Below are 17755 nucleotides of genomic sequence, written 5' to 3' on the forward strand. Positions count from 1 at the left end.
CATATATGCACTGCAACGATGGCTGTAAGCAATTTGTAGTCTCTCTTTTCTCAGTAGATATAATTTGGAAATCAGAACTACAAATCCTTAAATGATGTGGGGTAAACCAGGACTGGATAATCTTGTTGGGCGAATCCTGTTAACAACCCTATTTACCCTCCTCACCTGTGAAACATGCATGCGCACGCACCCAATCTGCACCCACAATTTAATTGAATAATGCAGTCTAAAGTTTTAACAAGTATAATTGGCTGCTAATTATCAATTATCGGCACTATTTGGCCTGAACCAAAATTTATACAAGCATTTTAATCATGCAGCGGTGAAAAGAGGACATGGCCATGGGAGGGTCATGGGTGGATCAGGGACGTTCCTAAAATTTATGCGCACTGTTATAGAATAAGGGGGATCTGTGTCTACTTTAGATGCGAGGATTTACAGCAGGGTTTACTTAGTGTAAATCCTTGTGTCTAAAATTAGACGCTAAGTATATTCTATAAATGGCACCTAACTTTCAGCTCCATTTATAGACTAGCGTTTAGTGCGTTATTTTTTCGGTGCTATTTATAGAACTATAGAAGTGTGCATCCTTCTGGTCCTGTGCAACACACATCCTTTCCTCCCTTTTTAATCTTGTGCCAGCACATATATGCACTTTTCCAATTTTTGGTGCATAAATCCCTGGGATTTAACTAGTACTTCAAATATACTTTATACACATTGTATAGTTACTTCATATGGGATTTACAAGATGATGTATTTATCATCCTCGTCAAATAAGATGGATAAATTGAAGTACATATAAGTAAAGTAATCTAGTGAGTTACATAAACAGTAGCTGAGAACTAAACAGAACATAACAGTACAAGAAGCAATCCCAACAGCCATAGTTTCCTACCTAATAATCACTGAAGCAATTCTCAATCTCTTTTACTTCATGAATAATATTTAGTTAGTTTAAATTAAATGAATATTTTAGTACTACAAATCATCAGTGCAAGCTAAAGACGAAACTGGATTTTGGTTCCACAAGCTATCAGAGAAAAATGCACATTAAAGTAAAATGTAAGAAACAATACATAGGACTTCTGGCAAAAGAAACATGACACATTATTCAGTAACTATGTATTTACCTGTTGAGGAAGACTGTGGACTAATGAGAAGATCTTCTTGAACTTGTTCACTTCCAGGGACAGTTTGCTGGTCACTTAAGGAACTCTGGGATGCACTGACAGGCTGGGACACTTCCTCATGTACTTCTTCATCACTTAACCTTTCCACTTTGACCCTGACATCATCTTCCATCACCAAAGGTGAACTGACCTTTGTGCTCTCACAAGTTACGTAATCAGTTAACCTTCTGGTTACTTCAGAAGGACCTGGCAATTCTAAAGTCCTAGATTCCACCTGTTTGACCTTCTCACCTTGAAGCCGTCGATCAACTCCAAATGGAAAGGTCCATGGGAAAGCTAAGGAAGAGTCTACGGGCTGATTCCGTGTCTCTGAATAGGATGTTGAAGGGTTTAATATCTGGGGGGAGTTTGTTTGTGTGCCACACTTCATTGGGCTTTCTGGAGACATTACTATATAACTTTTACGTTTTCTCCGGGACTCTCTGCAGACAGGAATGGTTCTTTCTACCACACTACATTCAGAAGAAACCGGAGACAAACTGCCATCTCGAAAGTTGCAGTTTGCATTAATCTCTTGCCCTGCATCAAGCATCTTCTCTTGCTGGCTGTTAGAAGTGTTCCATAAAATGCTGGATTTCATAAACTCTGAGCAGGTGCTGGCAACGCTGAACATTTGCATATAGCTGGCTGCAGCCAACACATCAATAATGTTCTCTGTGTTAATAGAAAGGGTTGCCGTATATGCATATTCCAACAGAGGAATGAACCCTGTGACAGTTACGTGATGCAAGTCCAAAACACACTGGCTGTTCTCGTCTGACTGTCCAACAAGTTTAGTGCGGAAGAATTCACTGCAAGCAGCAAGAACCACCTTGTGTGCTCTGAAAATCTTATCTTGGACACGGATTGTGATATCACAGAAGTGTCCATCATTTCGCAGCATATTTAATTTTCCCAGCATCTCCTGGCTGTGGGCAGCAGAGTTATGGGTAAATGTTTTTAGCCCCATTTTCCTTAGATGTTTATTTCCTCTGAACTGAAACGGTCAGAAGTGTCCTGAAAAAAACATAACAAACAACTTACTTTCTGTTTTTGTTTAAATAAGATAGCCTACAAGCTTACGGCTTTTGCAAGCTCTTGTAGTTAAACCAAGATTGTAGAAATGCAGTAAAAAAACAAAACAACAACAACAAAAATAAATAAAAAATAAAACTAATTAACATGAAAATCAGTCAAAAATCTGGATGTCAGAAGGCCTAAATGATTTCTATAAACTTATACACTAGAAATCTCTGAGGTCAATATTCAAAAGCTGCATGTTGGTGGCAGACATAACTAGATACCTGATTTTAAATTTCTCCAGGTCATCAAGGAGGCAATTCTATCAATTGGCAACTACAATTACACGTGTCAATGCTGAGAAAATTGGCAGTTATGCCTGTAAGTATTTTACGCGCCAATTTATAAAAGTGTGTGTAACTGGTTTGGTGTGCAAGTGCTAGGGGGTGTACCACAAACTGACACCTGTAAAATACAGAATCCTGTTAAGTTACACACACCCATGCTGCAAAAATGCACCAACAGTTACACCATGTCTATGGCAGATGTTACTGATGGTGCATTACATTTTTGGCATACCAATGCTGGCTTCAGCTCGTATTCTATAATGAATCTCAACATCAAGGTCCTATTATATAGAACTAGTGCTGTGTGTAAATGGGGTGCCAAAATTGGAGTGCAACCTTACAGTCCCCCAAATGCTTAACCTTTGGCCATAGAAGTCATTATCCCCCTCATTCTATAACACATCACCTAAAGTTAGGTATCAATTCCAAATGTTAAATTCTAAAATACTAGCACTTATGTGTTTGACTGTTAGTTATGTGTGTAAATGCAAGCTGCATGCTCAGCAGTATTCTATAACTTACACTCACAACTGCCTTAGCATGCAAAGCTAAGCTACTTACCTGTAGCAGGTGTTCTCCAAGGACAGCAGGCTTTATATTCTCACAAGTGGGTGACACCGACCCACGTCGCCCAGTCCAGGACTTATAACAAGTAGAGATTTGTGAAGCGCGAGACATGCTCCACCACGCCTGTGCGAGTGCCTTCCTGCCAGCCGCGGGAACGCGGTCTCCTCAGTTTAATACTGTAGCAAAAATAAAGTAAAAATAACAGAGGAGATAACTCCAAGGGGAAGTGGGAGGGACTGTGAGAATATAAAGCCTGGTGTCCTTGGAGAACACCTGCTACAGGTTAAGTACCTTAGCTTTCTCAGAGGACAAGCCAGCTTATTTATTCTCGCAAGTGGGGAATTTCTAGCATCCAGTAAACAACAAACACTGGACAACACGGTCTCGCAACAGCACAGACATAACACAGGTTACCCTGAAACTATATACAATCTGAATGAGAGCGCAACCTGGACCAGAATAAAACGGTTCTAGGAGGGTGGAGTTGGATTCTAGATACCAAACAGATTCTGCAACACTGTCTGCCGCATCGGGTATCCTGCTCAAAGGAGTAGTGTGATGTGAATATGTGGACTGAAGACCACATCACAGCCTTGCAAATTTCTTCAATGAAGGCTGACCACAAGTGGGCTATCGACGTAGCCATGGCTCTGATATCATGAGCCGTGACATGACCCTCTAGGCCCAGCCCAGTCTGGGCATAAGTGAAGGAAATGCAATCTGCCAGTCAATTAGAAATGATATGTTTCCCGATGGTGATCCCCATCTTGTTGGAATCAAAAGAAAGAAAAAGTTGGGCAGACTGTCTGTGGGGCTTGGTTCGCTCCATGCAGTAGGTCAATGCTCTCTTGCAATCCAAGGTGTGCAAGCTGCTTTCGCCAGGATGGGCATGAAGTCAGGGAAAGAATGTTGGCAAGACAATCGACTGGTTCAGATAAAACTCCGACACCACCTTCGGCAGGAACATAGTGCGGAGGACTACTCTGTTGTCATGAAAATTAGTATACAGTGCATCCACCACTAAGGCCTGAAGTTCACTGACTCTATGAGCTGAAGTAACAGCCATCAAGAAAAAGACCTTCCAGGTCAAGTACTTCAGATGGCACGAATTCAGTGGCTCAAAAGGAGCTTTCGTCAGCTGGGTGAGAACTACGCTGAGATCCCGTAACACAAGTGGTAATTTGACAGGGGAAAAGCAAACCTCTCATGAAGCAAACAACTAGAGGCTGTCCAGAGATGGGCTTACCTTCTACACGCTGATGATAAGCACTAATTGCACTAAGGAGAACCCTTACGGAGTTGGTCTTGAGACCAGACTCTGATAGGTGTAGAAAGTATTCAAGCAGGATTTGTGTAGGGCAAGCAAGGGGATCTAGGGCCTTGCTCTCACACCAGATGGCAAACCTCCTCCATTTGAAAAAACAGCACCTCTTAGTGGAGTCTTTCCTGGAAGCCAGCAAGACTTGGGAAACACCCTTCAAAAGTCCCAAGAAAGCAAATCTAGGCTCTCAACATCCATAGACTGGAGGTTGGGATGTAGAAGATACCCTTCATTCTGCGTGATGAGGGTCAGAAAACACTCCAATCTCCACAGTTCCTTGGAGGTTAACTCCAGAAGAGGGAACCAAATCTGCTGCGGCCAGTATGGTTCCAAGGTTTTGCTCGTTTCAACACAGTTTTCCCTACTAGAGGTATGGGAGGATATGCATACTGAAGACCTGTCCCGCAACTGAGGAGGAAGCATCAGATGCTAGTCTGTCGTGGGCCTGAAGACTGGAACAAAACCAAGGGATTTTGTGGTTGATCTGAGTGGCAAAAAGATCCACCAAGGGGGAGCCCTATGCTCAGATCTTGCGGGCTATGCCTATATTGAGAGACCACTCGTGTGGTTGCATTATCCTACTCAGTTTGTCGGCCAGGATATTGTTTTTGCCCTCCAGATATGTGGCTCGAAAGAACATGACATGTTGGCAAGCCCAATGCCATATCTGGACAGCCTCCCGACACAGAGGGCGTGAACCGGTGCCCCCCTGCTGTAATACATTGCAACCTGATTGTCTGTTTGAATGAATACAATTTGATGAGACAGTCGATCTCCGAAAGCCTTTAGAGCGTTCTAGATTGTCCAGAGCTCCAAGAGATTGATCTGAAGACTCGTTTCCAGGGTAGACCAAACACTTTGGGTGGGAAGCCCATGTCCATGAGCCCCACATCCCAGGAGAGATGCATCTCTCATCAGTACTTTTTGTGGCTGAGTAATTTGAGTCAAACTGGATCGAATGGTCCACCACTGAAGGGAGCATACAAGCTCTGAGGACACTTAGATGACATCTTCCAGGTTCCCTGTGGTTTGATACTACTGAGAAGCCAGGGTCCATTGAGCTGATCTCATGTGAAAATGTGTTATGGGTGTAACATACACTGGAAGCCATGTGGCCCAACAATCTCAACATCTGCTGAGCTGTGACCCGCTGAGAGGCTCGAATCTTGAAAGCGAGTGTGACATCTCCGGAAGGTAGGCTCAAACCTTCTGTGTATCAAGCAGGGTTCCAATGAATTCTAATCGCTGTACAGGGCGAAGATGGGACTTGGGGTAGTTTAAAACTAACCCTAGTAGCTCGAGCACCCGAATAGTCATTTGAATGGACTTCTGAGCTCCATCCAAAGAGGTGCTTTTCACCAGCCAATCGTCAAGATATGGGAACACTTGGACTTCCAGTCTGTGTAGCAATGCTGCAACTATCGCTAGACATTTGGTGAAGACCTTGGGAGCTGACACAAGGACAAAGGCAACAGGCGGTACTGAAAGTGATGTGTTTGCAGCCAAAATTGAACATACTTCCAGTGGGCAGGAAGTATGTGAGTATATGGATCCAAAAGTAGATAGCATAGTCAATCGGTTTTTTGAATCATTGGGAGAAGGATGCCCAGGAAAACAGTCCTGAACTTTTCTCGGATGGGACACATCCCCCATTTTTTCCTGCACAAGTACCTGGAATAGAATCCTCGCCCTTCCTCCCCTGGTGAAACGGGCTCGACTGCATGGACTTTCAGAAGGGCTGAGAGTTCCACTGCAAGTATCTGCCTGTGCTGAGAGCTGAATGAATGGGTTCTTGGTGGGTAATTTTGAGGTTTTTGATACAGAGTGCATATTCGAGATGCTCTGCTGCAGCCGGTTAAAAGTTCATCCCTTGCTTTGACTAGGGAGTAGCAGGGGCCTTAGGAGAACACTAGTGACATGAACGAGCATGCTGGGACTGAGTCTGAACAGGCTGGCAAGCCAGGAGGGGGGGGGGGGGGGGGTTGTACCTATGCCTCTGAGAATAATAGGCACTCCTCCTTGGTTTGCCAAAAGTCCTCCTAGATGAGAAGGTAGCCGCAGAAGGCGCCTGGCGAGAGAGAGAAGAGATGGTATCCGTATGTTTTTTGATTTGGTCAGCGACCTCCTCAACCTTCTCTCCAAAAAGGTTATCCCCCCTGCATAGTGCATCCGCCAACCTCTGCTGAACAGAATGTTCCAGGTCAGAAACATGCAGTCATAACAGTATGCACATTGCTATATTCTGAGCTGAGATCCTGGATGCCACATCAAAAGTGTCGTAAGTGCCCCTAGCCAAGAACTTCTGACACGCATTCTGCTGCTTGACCAACTGGCAAAGTGACTTGACCTGCTCCGGAGACAACATCTCAGCCAGGTCCGACAATTTACACATCGAGTTTCACAAGTGTATGCTTATGAAAAGCTGGTATGATTGTATTTGGGAGATGAGCATTGAAGCCTGGTACATCTTCCTGCCAAAAGAATCCAGGGTTCTAGCTTCTCCATCTGGGGGCGCCAAGGCATAGCTCCTGGAGCTCCTGGCTCTTTTAAGAGCAGATTCCACCACCATGGAATTGTGAGGCAACTGAGGCTTATCAAAACCAGGTGTAGTGTGGATCCGATACTGGGTGTTGATCTTCTTGGGCACGACCAGGACCGATAGAGGGGCCTTCCCAGTTCCTAACAAGGACTTTCTGGAGTACCTCTTGGAGAGGGACAGTCCTAGGTGGAGACGTGTAGTCCAGGACCTCGAGTATCTTGGCCCTGGGCTCGTCCTCCACTTCTAAAGGAAAAGAAATAGCATCAGCCATTTCCTTAACAAAAGAAAGGAATGAAAGGCTCTCCGGAGGAGACTTTCTCCTTTCAGGTGGAGGGAAGGTTCAGAGGGAATTCCATAGGATTCATCCAAGGAAAAGTGCCTTGGATCCTCATCTGAATCCCATGAGTACTCCTTTTCGGCGTCAGACAATACCTCCTGATGGGACTGTCGAGACAGAACCTGTTGCAGGGGCCACATGTGCGCCCTTGCCCAAGGCACCACCTCCAAAGACGCAGCCATGGAACCCACAAGCTGCAAGCAGTCCCATACTGTGGGCTGAAGGAGCTTGCACAACTGCGCTTCTGTGCCTGCAGCTTCTCTGGAAGGAATACCATCTCGCGGGCAGTATCAAAGTGGACTCAGATGGATCTTGAGCCAGTTCATGACCTAACTCAGAGCCTCCAGAAGGGAAACGACCTGAAACATGACCAAACTAGCCTCTGCAGCCAAGTTGGCTTGAACCAACCAGTCATCCACGTGAGGATGAACCAGAACGCCCTGGCGACACAAGATGCAGCACAACAACCATCACCTTGGAAAAAGAGTGGAAGCCAAAGGGCAAGGCCTGAAACTGGAAGTGCTGCCCCAGCACACAAATGAGAAGAAATCTCGTGATGGGCTGTGATAGGAATGTGCAGATAAGCCTCCATAAGGTCTGAGGTGACGAATTCCCCCAGATAGACCGAGGCAATCACAGAGTATAGAGTTTCCATCCGGAAATGTTGGACTCGCAGACAAGCATTTACCCCTTTGGAGGTTCAGAATTGGACTAAAGGAGTCGCCCTTCTTTGGGATCACAAAATAAATGGAGTAGTACCCCATCCCATGCTCTGCCTCCCCTACATTGCACAAGTGCTGTAGATTAAGAGTGACAGTTATAGTTAATTAGATTTTCTATACTGCTTGGCTACAGTGAAATCTCAGTGCTTTATAATATAATAATATGAAAAAGAAAAAGAACTACAATAAAACAATAGAAAAGCACATTCATTCAGACCAATCACACCTCTCTTTCCTACTAAAAAAACAGAGTAAAAAAAGAAGCTTTTGGGAAGAGCCACATGAGGAAGCCATGAAGAAGTCGGGAACTGGCCAAGCAAACTCTAGGGACTACCCCTTCTTGATCACCTCCAGCACCCATGATCTGAGGTGATGCGGGCCCACTTGTGGCAGAAGAGACAGCCTGCCTCCCACTGGGACTGAGAGGCCTGGCGCATCCTCACTGGGCAGGCCTAGTGGCTGAAGTCCCACTTAAAGCACTTGAAGTCCTGTCCCTTTTGGAGCCACGAGAGGAACTCGCCTTGAACATTTACCCTGCCCTGAAGACTGGGCCTGGGAGCACCGAGCTGCCCTAAAGTGGCCCACCCCTCTGGCAGAACACCTTGAGGAAGAAGCCATTGAGCACCTCAGCTCCGGGAGATGGAGAGGCTGTGGCTCTCCCATATCCTTAACTAACTTCTCCAAGCCTTCACCAAACAGCAAATGCCCCCTAAAGGGCAACTGACTCAGAAGCCGCATCTGCAACCCAGTGGCGAGGCCATAACTGTCACGGAATGGGAAGCAAGATGGAGCAGGTTGTAAAGGACATCTGCCAAAAAGGTTGTCCCTGACTCCAGGAGAGAGACCTCTGAGAACTCAGAGAGCTGCTGCAACAAATGCAGCATAGCCTAAGCCACAGGCGCTGCAAATAGTGGTCTGAACACTTGAGGCTCCTACAGAAAAGGCAAGGCCAAACTCCATGCTCAATCAGGACAAGACAAAGAACCAGGAAAACAGAGCAGCTGTTAGGATCCACCATGCTGCATGGCTGTGGACAGAGCGGGAAGCTAGGGCAGGGACCAGAGCACCAATCAGCACAACCTGCTAAAGAAAGAGAAAAATACTGGTTTGTTCCAGGGAGCACTCCAGCTTATACAAGTGATGTCACTGGTAAAATTCAGTTTTCTCTACCGCCACCTGCTGGTAGGAAGGGATAACATCCACTTGTGCAATGTAGCTAGATGCTACAAGAAACATTTTATAAAGGACCGAAAGAAGTCTATCACAGGGAGTTTTCACAGAAACTTATGAAGCTGGGAAAAGCTCTCTATGCACAGGCTCCATCCAAATGGCATCACCCAACTGGAAGAACTTGTCATCCTACTTGTCATCAGAGAAATCACTAATCAGCTTTTTTATCTTAGGGCAGGAATTAGTAAATGTAATTATACAAGGGGAGCAGCCACATTAACAAGGGTTCTGCTCCCTTTAGCCTGGGTGTATTCTGCATACAAATCTTTGTAAATTGAATGCTAAAGCCCACATTACTATGTGCATTAAAACCAGCAGGTTAGCGTCATAACTTTTCCATTTTAAAACACAGATTAGTACACAGGTTCCTTCATGTTAATTTACTTATATTTCTTTCTACTTCTGGTAGTAAATAGATGTAAAGGTCCAGCAATTCAACCGAGCTTGAATTCGACCCATAAGGTATTTTAACTGGATCTGATACAAGTTTACATTTTATTATAATAGTAAAAAAGGCCCGTTTCTGTTTTAAAGGAAACGGGTGCTAGCAAGGTTTTCCTCAGAGTGTGTATGTTTGAGAGAGTGTGTGTGAGAGTGACTGTGTGAGAGAGTGAATGTGCGAGTGTGTGTGACAGAGAGAGACAGTGAGACTGGGTGCGAGTGTGTGTGTGAGAATGAGAGTATGTGTCAGGGTCCCCCTCCCTCCCAGTTCCAGGGCCGTTGTCCCCCCCCCGGTCTGTCTCCCAGTTGCAGGGCCCCTCCCTCCCTCCCAGTTGCAAGGGGTCCCCCCCCCTCCCTTTTTCCCAGTTGCAGGGTCGGTCGCCCTCCCTCTCTCTCAGTTGCAGGGTCTGTCTGTCTCCCCCCTCCTTTTGCCTTCCACGTTTTAAGGCACTGTCTATCCAGTTGAAACAGCTTTAGACTTGTTTCAGGTGGAACAACAATTTAAAAACGACAATGTGAAGCAGCAGCTCCTAGGTTTGCTTGTTTTTGAGTGTATACTAATGACGGCAGCGTAGGGGAGTGGAAACAGAGATTAACCAATGGGATTCCTTGCTTACCATAGACTTGCTTTGCTCACTTCCACTCCTGTCTATTAAACGTCCTGCAGCATTTCATAGGTTTGCTTGCTTTGTGACTTCACCCGAGGCGCAGCCAATCAGTGGGATTCATGACGTCAGTTTGATCTACAGCACCTAGCTAGCAGACCACGGTTCCAGGCAGCCTCAGAACGTTGGAGTTGAGAATTATTATATAGGATATTAAATGTTCTGTTTTGGCTTCTAATCTATTTTGACATAACTGGATCTGCAAAACACAGAATATACTGGGGGAGTAAGGGGAGGCGATCCCCGATTCCCTCCGGTGGTCATCTGGTCAGTTCGAGCACCTTTTCAAGGCTTGGTTGTGAACAAAAAAGGACCAAGTAAAGTTGGCCAAATGCTCATCAGAGCCGGCCTTCTTTTTTTTCCATTATTGGCTGAGGCCGGCCATCTCTTAACCACGCCCTCGTCCCGCCTTCGGTACACTACCGACACGTCCCCTTGAACTTTGGGCGGCCCTGCGACGGAAAGCAGTTAAAGCCGGCCAAAATCGGCTTTCAATTATACCGATTTGGCCGGCCTTAGGAGAAGGCTGGCCATCTCCCGATTTGTGTCGGAAGATGGCCACCCTTCTCCTTCGAAAATAAGCAGGAAAATTAACTTAATCAATAAACCTATTCAAGGAACTATATACAACCACTGAGAGAGAAGCAGAGAGCCCGGAAAGTCCCCAAGCTGCAATCTTCCAGGGCAAGTCTCATATTGGAGTGGCTGGACTCAAGGAAAGGAAACTAACAGGTATACCTAAATTTCACCTTCCTTATTGCTGAAGCCACACCAGTCTGAACAAGAGGGATGTACCTAAGCAGAATCTTACTGGGAGGGGAAGACAAACCCCCATGAATCACCGTTCTGCCAAAGGCTGAACATTCTCTGCACCGATAGTTCTATGGTCGGCAGAACTGATTAAGCTATTATTGGAGGAAGGATGTTATCCTGACTCAGTTTCAGAAATAGTTCTTACCTCTATACCTAAATTATTTGGTGCGGATTTGACAATAGCAGATAACTACAGACCGGTAGCAGGCATCCCTTGGTTAGCAAAATTGATGGAGTTTATAGTTTACCAATAGCTACAAGATTTTATATTTTCCAAATGACTCACTACACCCTTCTCAACATTTGTCCATTATTGCTTATGGATAGAGATTAGAGACATTTTGAATAGATGTGGGCAGGCAATGCTCCTTCAGTTCAACATATCGGCAACCTTTGATGCCATAGATCACTCATTGATGCTTTATAAGTTGAGTGAGTTGGGGATTACGGGCAAAGTGCTTAAATGATTTGAGGAATTTCTGAGAAAAAGATCTTATAAGGTACAGAAGAATGGGTATATCTCAACATCTGGGCAACCAGGCTGTGGTGTCCCTCAGGGGTCACCGCTCTCACCCCCTTCTATTCAATATGTATATGAGGCCGCTAGGTGATCTGTTAACTTCTTTAGGTATATTATGTCATATGCTGACGACATATTTCTGAAAACAGTACTGGAATTCAAACATGTGTGAGATAAACACAAAGGAATCCTGTTTAGAAGGAATGGATCTACTGAAGCTTAGTGGAAATTGGGTGGCAACACCGATAATTGGGAAGCAAAGCCAGTGTTGGACAGACTTCTACAGGCTGTACCCTGATCATGGCTGAATAGATTTGGATGGGCTGGAGTGTAGCCTTTCAGGGGCTTCGACGTTAACTTCAGAAACTGTAGAACAAAGGACAGTGCTGTTTGAGACCCACTAAATTTTCCCACAGCACCCGTATTTAATGGGTGCTGCTGTGCATCAGCCCCCAAGTCCTTGAACAGAGAATTTCAGCAATTCATGTACTCAATTGGTGATGCTCTAAAGTAGATGTGTCTCAACCTTGGCCCTCATGAGGTTGGATTTTCAGGATTTCCCCAATGAATATGCATCCAATTTATTTATTAGTATATATTAACCACCTTTATGAAGAGATTCACCCAAGGTGGTGTACAGGAGGTACAGTTTAATATAAAACTGACAGTTTTGTTAACAGCATAATAGTAAAAATGGCCAAATATAAACAAACACAATAAAAGAGGTAAATTTGAGAACAGCAAATTAAAATACCATGAAGCTTATTTGCATACAATGGAGGCAGTGCATGCAAACAGATCTCATGCATATTCACTGGGGAAATCCTGAACATCTGACTGGATTGTGTCCCTTGAGGACCCAGATTAGTTACCCCTGTTCTAAAGAAAACTAAAAAAAAAAATGTTCAATTGTACACAGAGCACATTGTATATAACCTGAAGGCTTAGCACCATAATAAAAAAATCACTCACTAAAATGTATGACCATAAAGCAAACTTGGCAGTTATTTCTTTAGCGTTCCAGTTTACTAAGCAGCGCTAGCGGCTGTCCATGAGCTAGCCGACAGTGCATGTACAGCCGCTAGTGCTGATTCATAAACAAACCCCTAGGTGTGATGAAAATCCTATTAAGTTTATAAGATTTTTCACTTCAAACCCTGGGGTGTTTTGCTATTGTATCATATTCCCTATAATTACAATACCTATTCTTAGTATACTATTTATTGAGATCTTAAAATATCTCAAATCATTTTGTGATATTTTCCTTTCTGCTGGTAGCTTCAAGTACTTTGTAAATGTAGCATTTCTCTTATCTCTATTCTAGCTATTTTCTTTTATTATAGAATGCTTTCTTAGCTCAATCTATATTTATATTTATTTAGCTCACACCTTTTAAGTAGCAGCTCAAGACGAGTTATAGTCAGGTACACTAGGTACATTGTGTCCAAGGAGGGCTTACAATCTAAGCGCTCCTGTTACTAAGGTGTACTAACAGCTTTAGTGCATGCTAACAAATTAGTGTGCGTTAAGTGCCATGTACCTGAGGAAACAGAGAAAACTGCCTAAGACCACAAGGAACAGCAGTGGGATTTGAACGGGCTTCCCTTCTTGTCAGCCTGATGCTAAAACACTAGCCTACTCCTATACAATAATTTATTGTCTAAGATCTATATAGTCTTTGCATGTCAAAATGAAAAACACAACTTAACTGTCCCGAATGACTCTTGCTGCCTTTGTCTTCTTATATGGACCAAAACTACTGTCTTCTACCAGAAAGCTGTAACAGAAGTTTGACTGCTGGCCATTTAAACAACAGGCAAAACTTATTAGCTTAGAACTTTATGGACAACTGTCATGCTGTACAAACTGATGCCAGTAAAAAGAAAAAAAAAAAAAAAAAAAAGAATAAGAAAATGCAAACCATTAGCTAAAGGCTCACACAAGGAACATTTTGTCTCAGGAGTCCTGGAAGAATTTGATGTTTCTGATTCAAAATGTATACAAAACTGAGACAGCTTTTAACTATTTAAGAATGACAGAGATATTTTTAGACACTGCAAGTGGGGGAACTTTATAGCTATTTAGCCAATATGTTGCACTTTGTTGGAATAGAATGGACAACTGTGTCTTCTTGATGTGATGCATGAATATACTATGGCAATAAATTAACAATGGAACAATTAAATTACTGAAGGAAACACTGTATAGTTAGCATTAGAAGTGCAATTCTACAAATCTCAACATCCAGATACCATTATACCATACATTTTAAAGAAACGAATAAGCGATGTAGATTTGTTTGCAATTAATTATCATTTTGCAACTTAATGTATAGACTGCAAATAAAATGTTCAATTAATTTTATTAAGAAAATGTTATATACAAACAATAAGAAACCAAAGGATTACGTAAATATGATAAATACTACAAATTTCTAATGAAGTTTTGGAGGCATGAGGCCTTTGAATTATCTTAACTCAAGAAACAAAATAAGACAAAAATGATATAATTTTTTTATATGAATTTGTAAATTGCTTTGATTAGTTTTAATACACCACCTTTCAGTAAAACTAATTAAACCTAAATGTACAGCATATTTTTTCTAACTCAACAGAATTTGGAAAGAAGTTTATTACATAAAGGGACCAAAAGGAGAGGAAGTGCCCCAGTGGCTGATGAGCCGAGAACCAGGAAGTCAGTGCTCAAAAACTGCTTCTGTCACCAACAGTCCTTGGAACCATGAGCAACCCCCTCTCCACCAGTTTCAGGTACCCATTTATACTGTAAGCTCTTTTGGGCAGGGGCACAATGTATCTAAATACCTGTCAGCACTGTACAGTGCTGTATTAAGTCCAGTAGCACTATAAAGCTTCCTTTAACAAAGCTGCTGTAAGACTTGGCCTCAACGTGCCCTTAAGCTGGTCTTTCCTGGGCTAAAGCAAAGTTACTCACCTGTAGCAGCTGTTCTCCGAGGACAGCAGGCCAGGTATTCTGATAGTTGAGTGGTGTCATCTGATGGAGCTCAGTGAAAACGCTAATGAGAAGATTGTAGACGTTTCTAGCAGCATCCCACCGCACATGCACTAGTGCCTTCCTGCCCGATGAGCAAGCACGGGTCTCTCAGTCATATAATACAGTTAAAGAATTCAACTTCAAGGGGAGATGAGGGTTTGTGAGATAGCTGGCCTGCTGTCCTTGGAGAACACCTGCTACAGGTGAGTAACTTCACTTTCTCTGAGTTCAGTCAATCATTCTACCAAAATATTTCCTGAAACCACATGTCCCTTGCAAAAGTGTACTGCATACCTTAGACTGCAAGTAAGTCTTAGCCTTCTATCTGGAGTGGACTAAAGATCATAGACAGTCCATCCAGCTTTTTGTTTCTTTTGACCCAAACTGGATGGGGGTAGCCATTGGCAAACTCACAATTTCTGATCGGCTATCTGATTGCATCTCCTTTTCTTATGCCTAGGCTGGGCTGACTCTAGAGGGTCATGTCAAGGCACATAATGTCAGAGCCACGCCGAGATCGGTAGCCCACTAGAGGTCAACTTTCATAGAGGAGTTCTGGAAAGCTATGATGTGGTTTTCTGTCCACACATTCATGTCTCATTACTAAATTGAGTAGTACCCGGTTCAGTCAGACAGTTCTACAGAATTTGTTCAGTATCTAGAATCCAATATCACCCCTCCTAGGCCCATTTTTGTTTTGTTCCAGGCTGAACATCCACAACTAGAATGTATATAGTTTTCAGGGTGATTGACTTCAAGGCCTCAACTTCTCAAGCCTGGTAGCTAGGGATTCTCAACTGTGAGAATACAACTGGCCTGCAGTAAGGTCGTTAGGATCAATCAAGTGGTGCGACCATAGCCTGCAATGCTAGGAGCTAGGCCATGGAGTAGGAACACCAGCCTGAAAACCTATTTGCTGATGGCAGAGAAAATACCAGAGCTCCCCACAGAGCACAAATTATTATAGTGATGTAATCACTGGGAAAAGTCAGTTTCTTTACCTCCATCTGCTGGTAGGGGGATAACAACCAACATGACGGGATGATGCAGCTAGCTTGCTAAGGAAACTGCACTTTTCAAACTACTCTCCACTCTCACTCACCTTCTTTCCCAATCACAGACACACAGACAGCCAACACAGATACATCTAAACAAAGATACATACAAAAGACACTAGAAATAACTCTATGAAGCAAGCTCTGCGTACTTTTTGCACCATTTATTCCATGACCCCACCAGGCTGGCACCCTAAATTACTTTTTGGTATGAAACCTAGTTTACTGAACCATATTACTTAATGGTTCAATTACTAAGAGCTAGCCTGGTACACATAAAGAGTATGCTAATACTGGAGTAATGGGTGCGTGTGTGTGTGCGAACATGCGTTAAGACTGTATGTGCCTGTGACTGGGAGTACAGAGAAGGGGAAGACAGTCTGAAAAATACATAACAACATAGTAGATGACGGCAGAAAAAAGACCTGCACGGTCCATCCAGTCTGCCCAAGAAGATAAATTCATATGTGCTACTTTTTTTATTTGTACTGTCCTCTTCAGTGCACAGACCGTATAAGTCTGGCCAGCCCTATCCCCGCCTCCCAACCACCAGCTCTGGCACAGACCGTATAAGTCTGCCCAGCACTATCCCTGCCACCCACCACCGGCTCTGGCACAAACCGTATAAGTCTGCCCAGCACTAGCCCCGCCTCCCAACCACCAACCCCGCCTCCCAACCACCAGCTCTGGCACAGACCGTATAAGTCTGCCCAGCACTATCCCTGCCACCCACCACCGGCTCTGGCACAGACCGTATAAGTCTGCCCAGCACTATCCAAGCTGCCCAACCACCAGCCCCGGCACAGACCGTATAAGTCTGCTCAGCACTAGTCCCGCCTCCCAACCACCAGCCCCAGCACAGACCGTATATGTCTGCCCACACTAGCCCCGCCTCCCAACCACCAGCTCTGCCACCCATTCTAGGCTAAGCTCCTGAGGATCCCTTTCTTCTGCACAGGATTCCTTTATGTTTATCCCACGCATGTTTGAATTCCGTTACCGTTTTCATCTCCACCACCTCCCGCGGGAGGGCGTTCCATGCATCCACCACCCTCTCCGTGAAAAAATACTTCCTGACATTCTTCTTGAGTCTGCCCCCCTTCAATCTCATTTCATGCCCTCTCGTTCTACCGCCTTCCCATCTCCGGAAAAGGTTCGTTTGCGGATTAATACCTTTCAAATATTTGAACATCTGTATCATATCACCCCTGTTCCTCCTTTCCTCCAGGGTATACATGTTCAGGTCCGCAAGTCTCTCCTCATACGTCTTGTAATGCAAATCCCATACCATCCTCGTAGCTTTTCTTTGCACCGCTTCAATTCTTTTTACATCCTTAGCAAGATACGGCCTCCAAAACTGAACACAAATACTCCAGGTGGGGCCTCACCAACGACTTGTACAGGGGCATCAACACCTCTTTTCTTCTGCTGGTCACACCTCTCCCTATACAGCCTGGTAACCTTCTAGCTACGGCCACCGCCTTGTCACACTGTTTCATCGCCTTCAGATCCTCAGATACTATCACCCCAAGAGCCCTCTCCCCATCCGTACCTAGCAGACTCTCACCGCCTAACACATACGCCTCTCTTGGATTTCTACTCCCTAAGTGCATCACTTTGCATTTCTTCGCATTGAATTTTAATTGCCAAACCTTAGACCATTCTTCTAGCTTTTTCAGATCCTTTTTCATGTTTTCCACTCCCTCCGGGGTGTCCACTGTGTTACAAATCTTAGTATCATCTGCAAATAGGCAAACTTTACCTTCTAACCCTTCGGCAATGTCACTCACAAATATATTGAACAGAATCGGCCCCAGCACCGATCCCTGAGGCACTCCACTACTCACCTTTCCCTCCTCCGAGCGAACTCCATTCACCACCACCCTCTGGCGCCTGTCCGTCAACCAATTCCTAATCCAGTTCACCACTTTGGGTAGCAGTTCCCTAACTGCAATGTTTCTGTGTATCAGTTTCTATACTTCTCCCATAGAAAA

General features: G+C 44.2%; 1 protein-coding gene across 2 annotated transcripts in view; it reads right to left on the reverse strand.

Annotated features, from left to right (window-relative positions):
* The window catches only part of ZBTB44 (zinc finger and BTB domain containing 44), a 72427-nt gene that overhangs the window by 39495 nt on the left and 15177 nt on the right, over window positions 1–17755 (reverse strand). For both annotated transcript variants that reach the window (XM_030221285.1, XM_030221287.1), the window contains exon 2: window positions 1134–2189. In XM_030221285.1, coding sequence (XP_030077145.1) covers window positions 1134–2142 — 1009 coding nt within the window. In that variant the 5' untranslated portion in view covers window positions 2143–2189. The remainder of the gene's footprint in view (window positions 1–1133; window positions 2190–17755) is intronic.

The sequence above is a fragment of the Microcaecilia unicolor genome, chromosome 12 (assembly GCF_901765095.1).
Source record: "Microcaecilia unicolor chromosome 12, aMicUni1.1, whole genome shotgun sequence".
NCBI classification, from domain to species: Eukaryota; Metazoa; Chordata; class Amphibia; order Gymnophiona; family Siphonopidae; genus Microcaecilia; species Microcaecilia unicolor.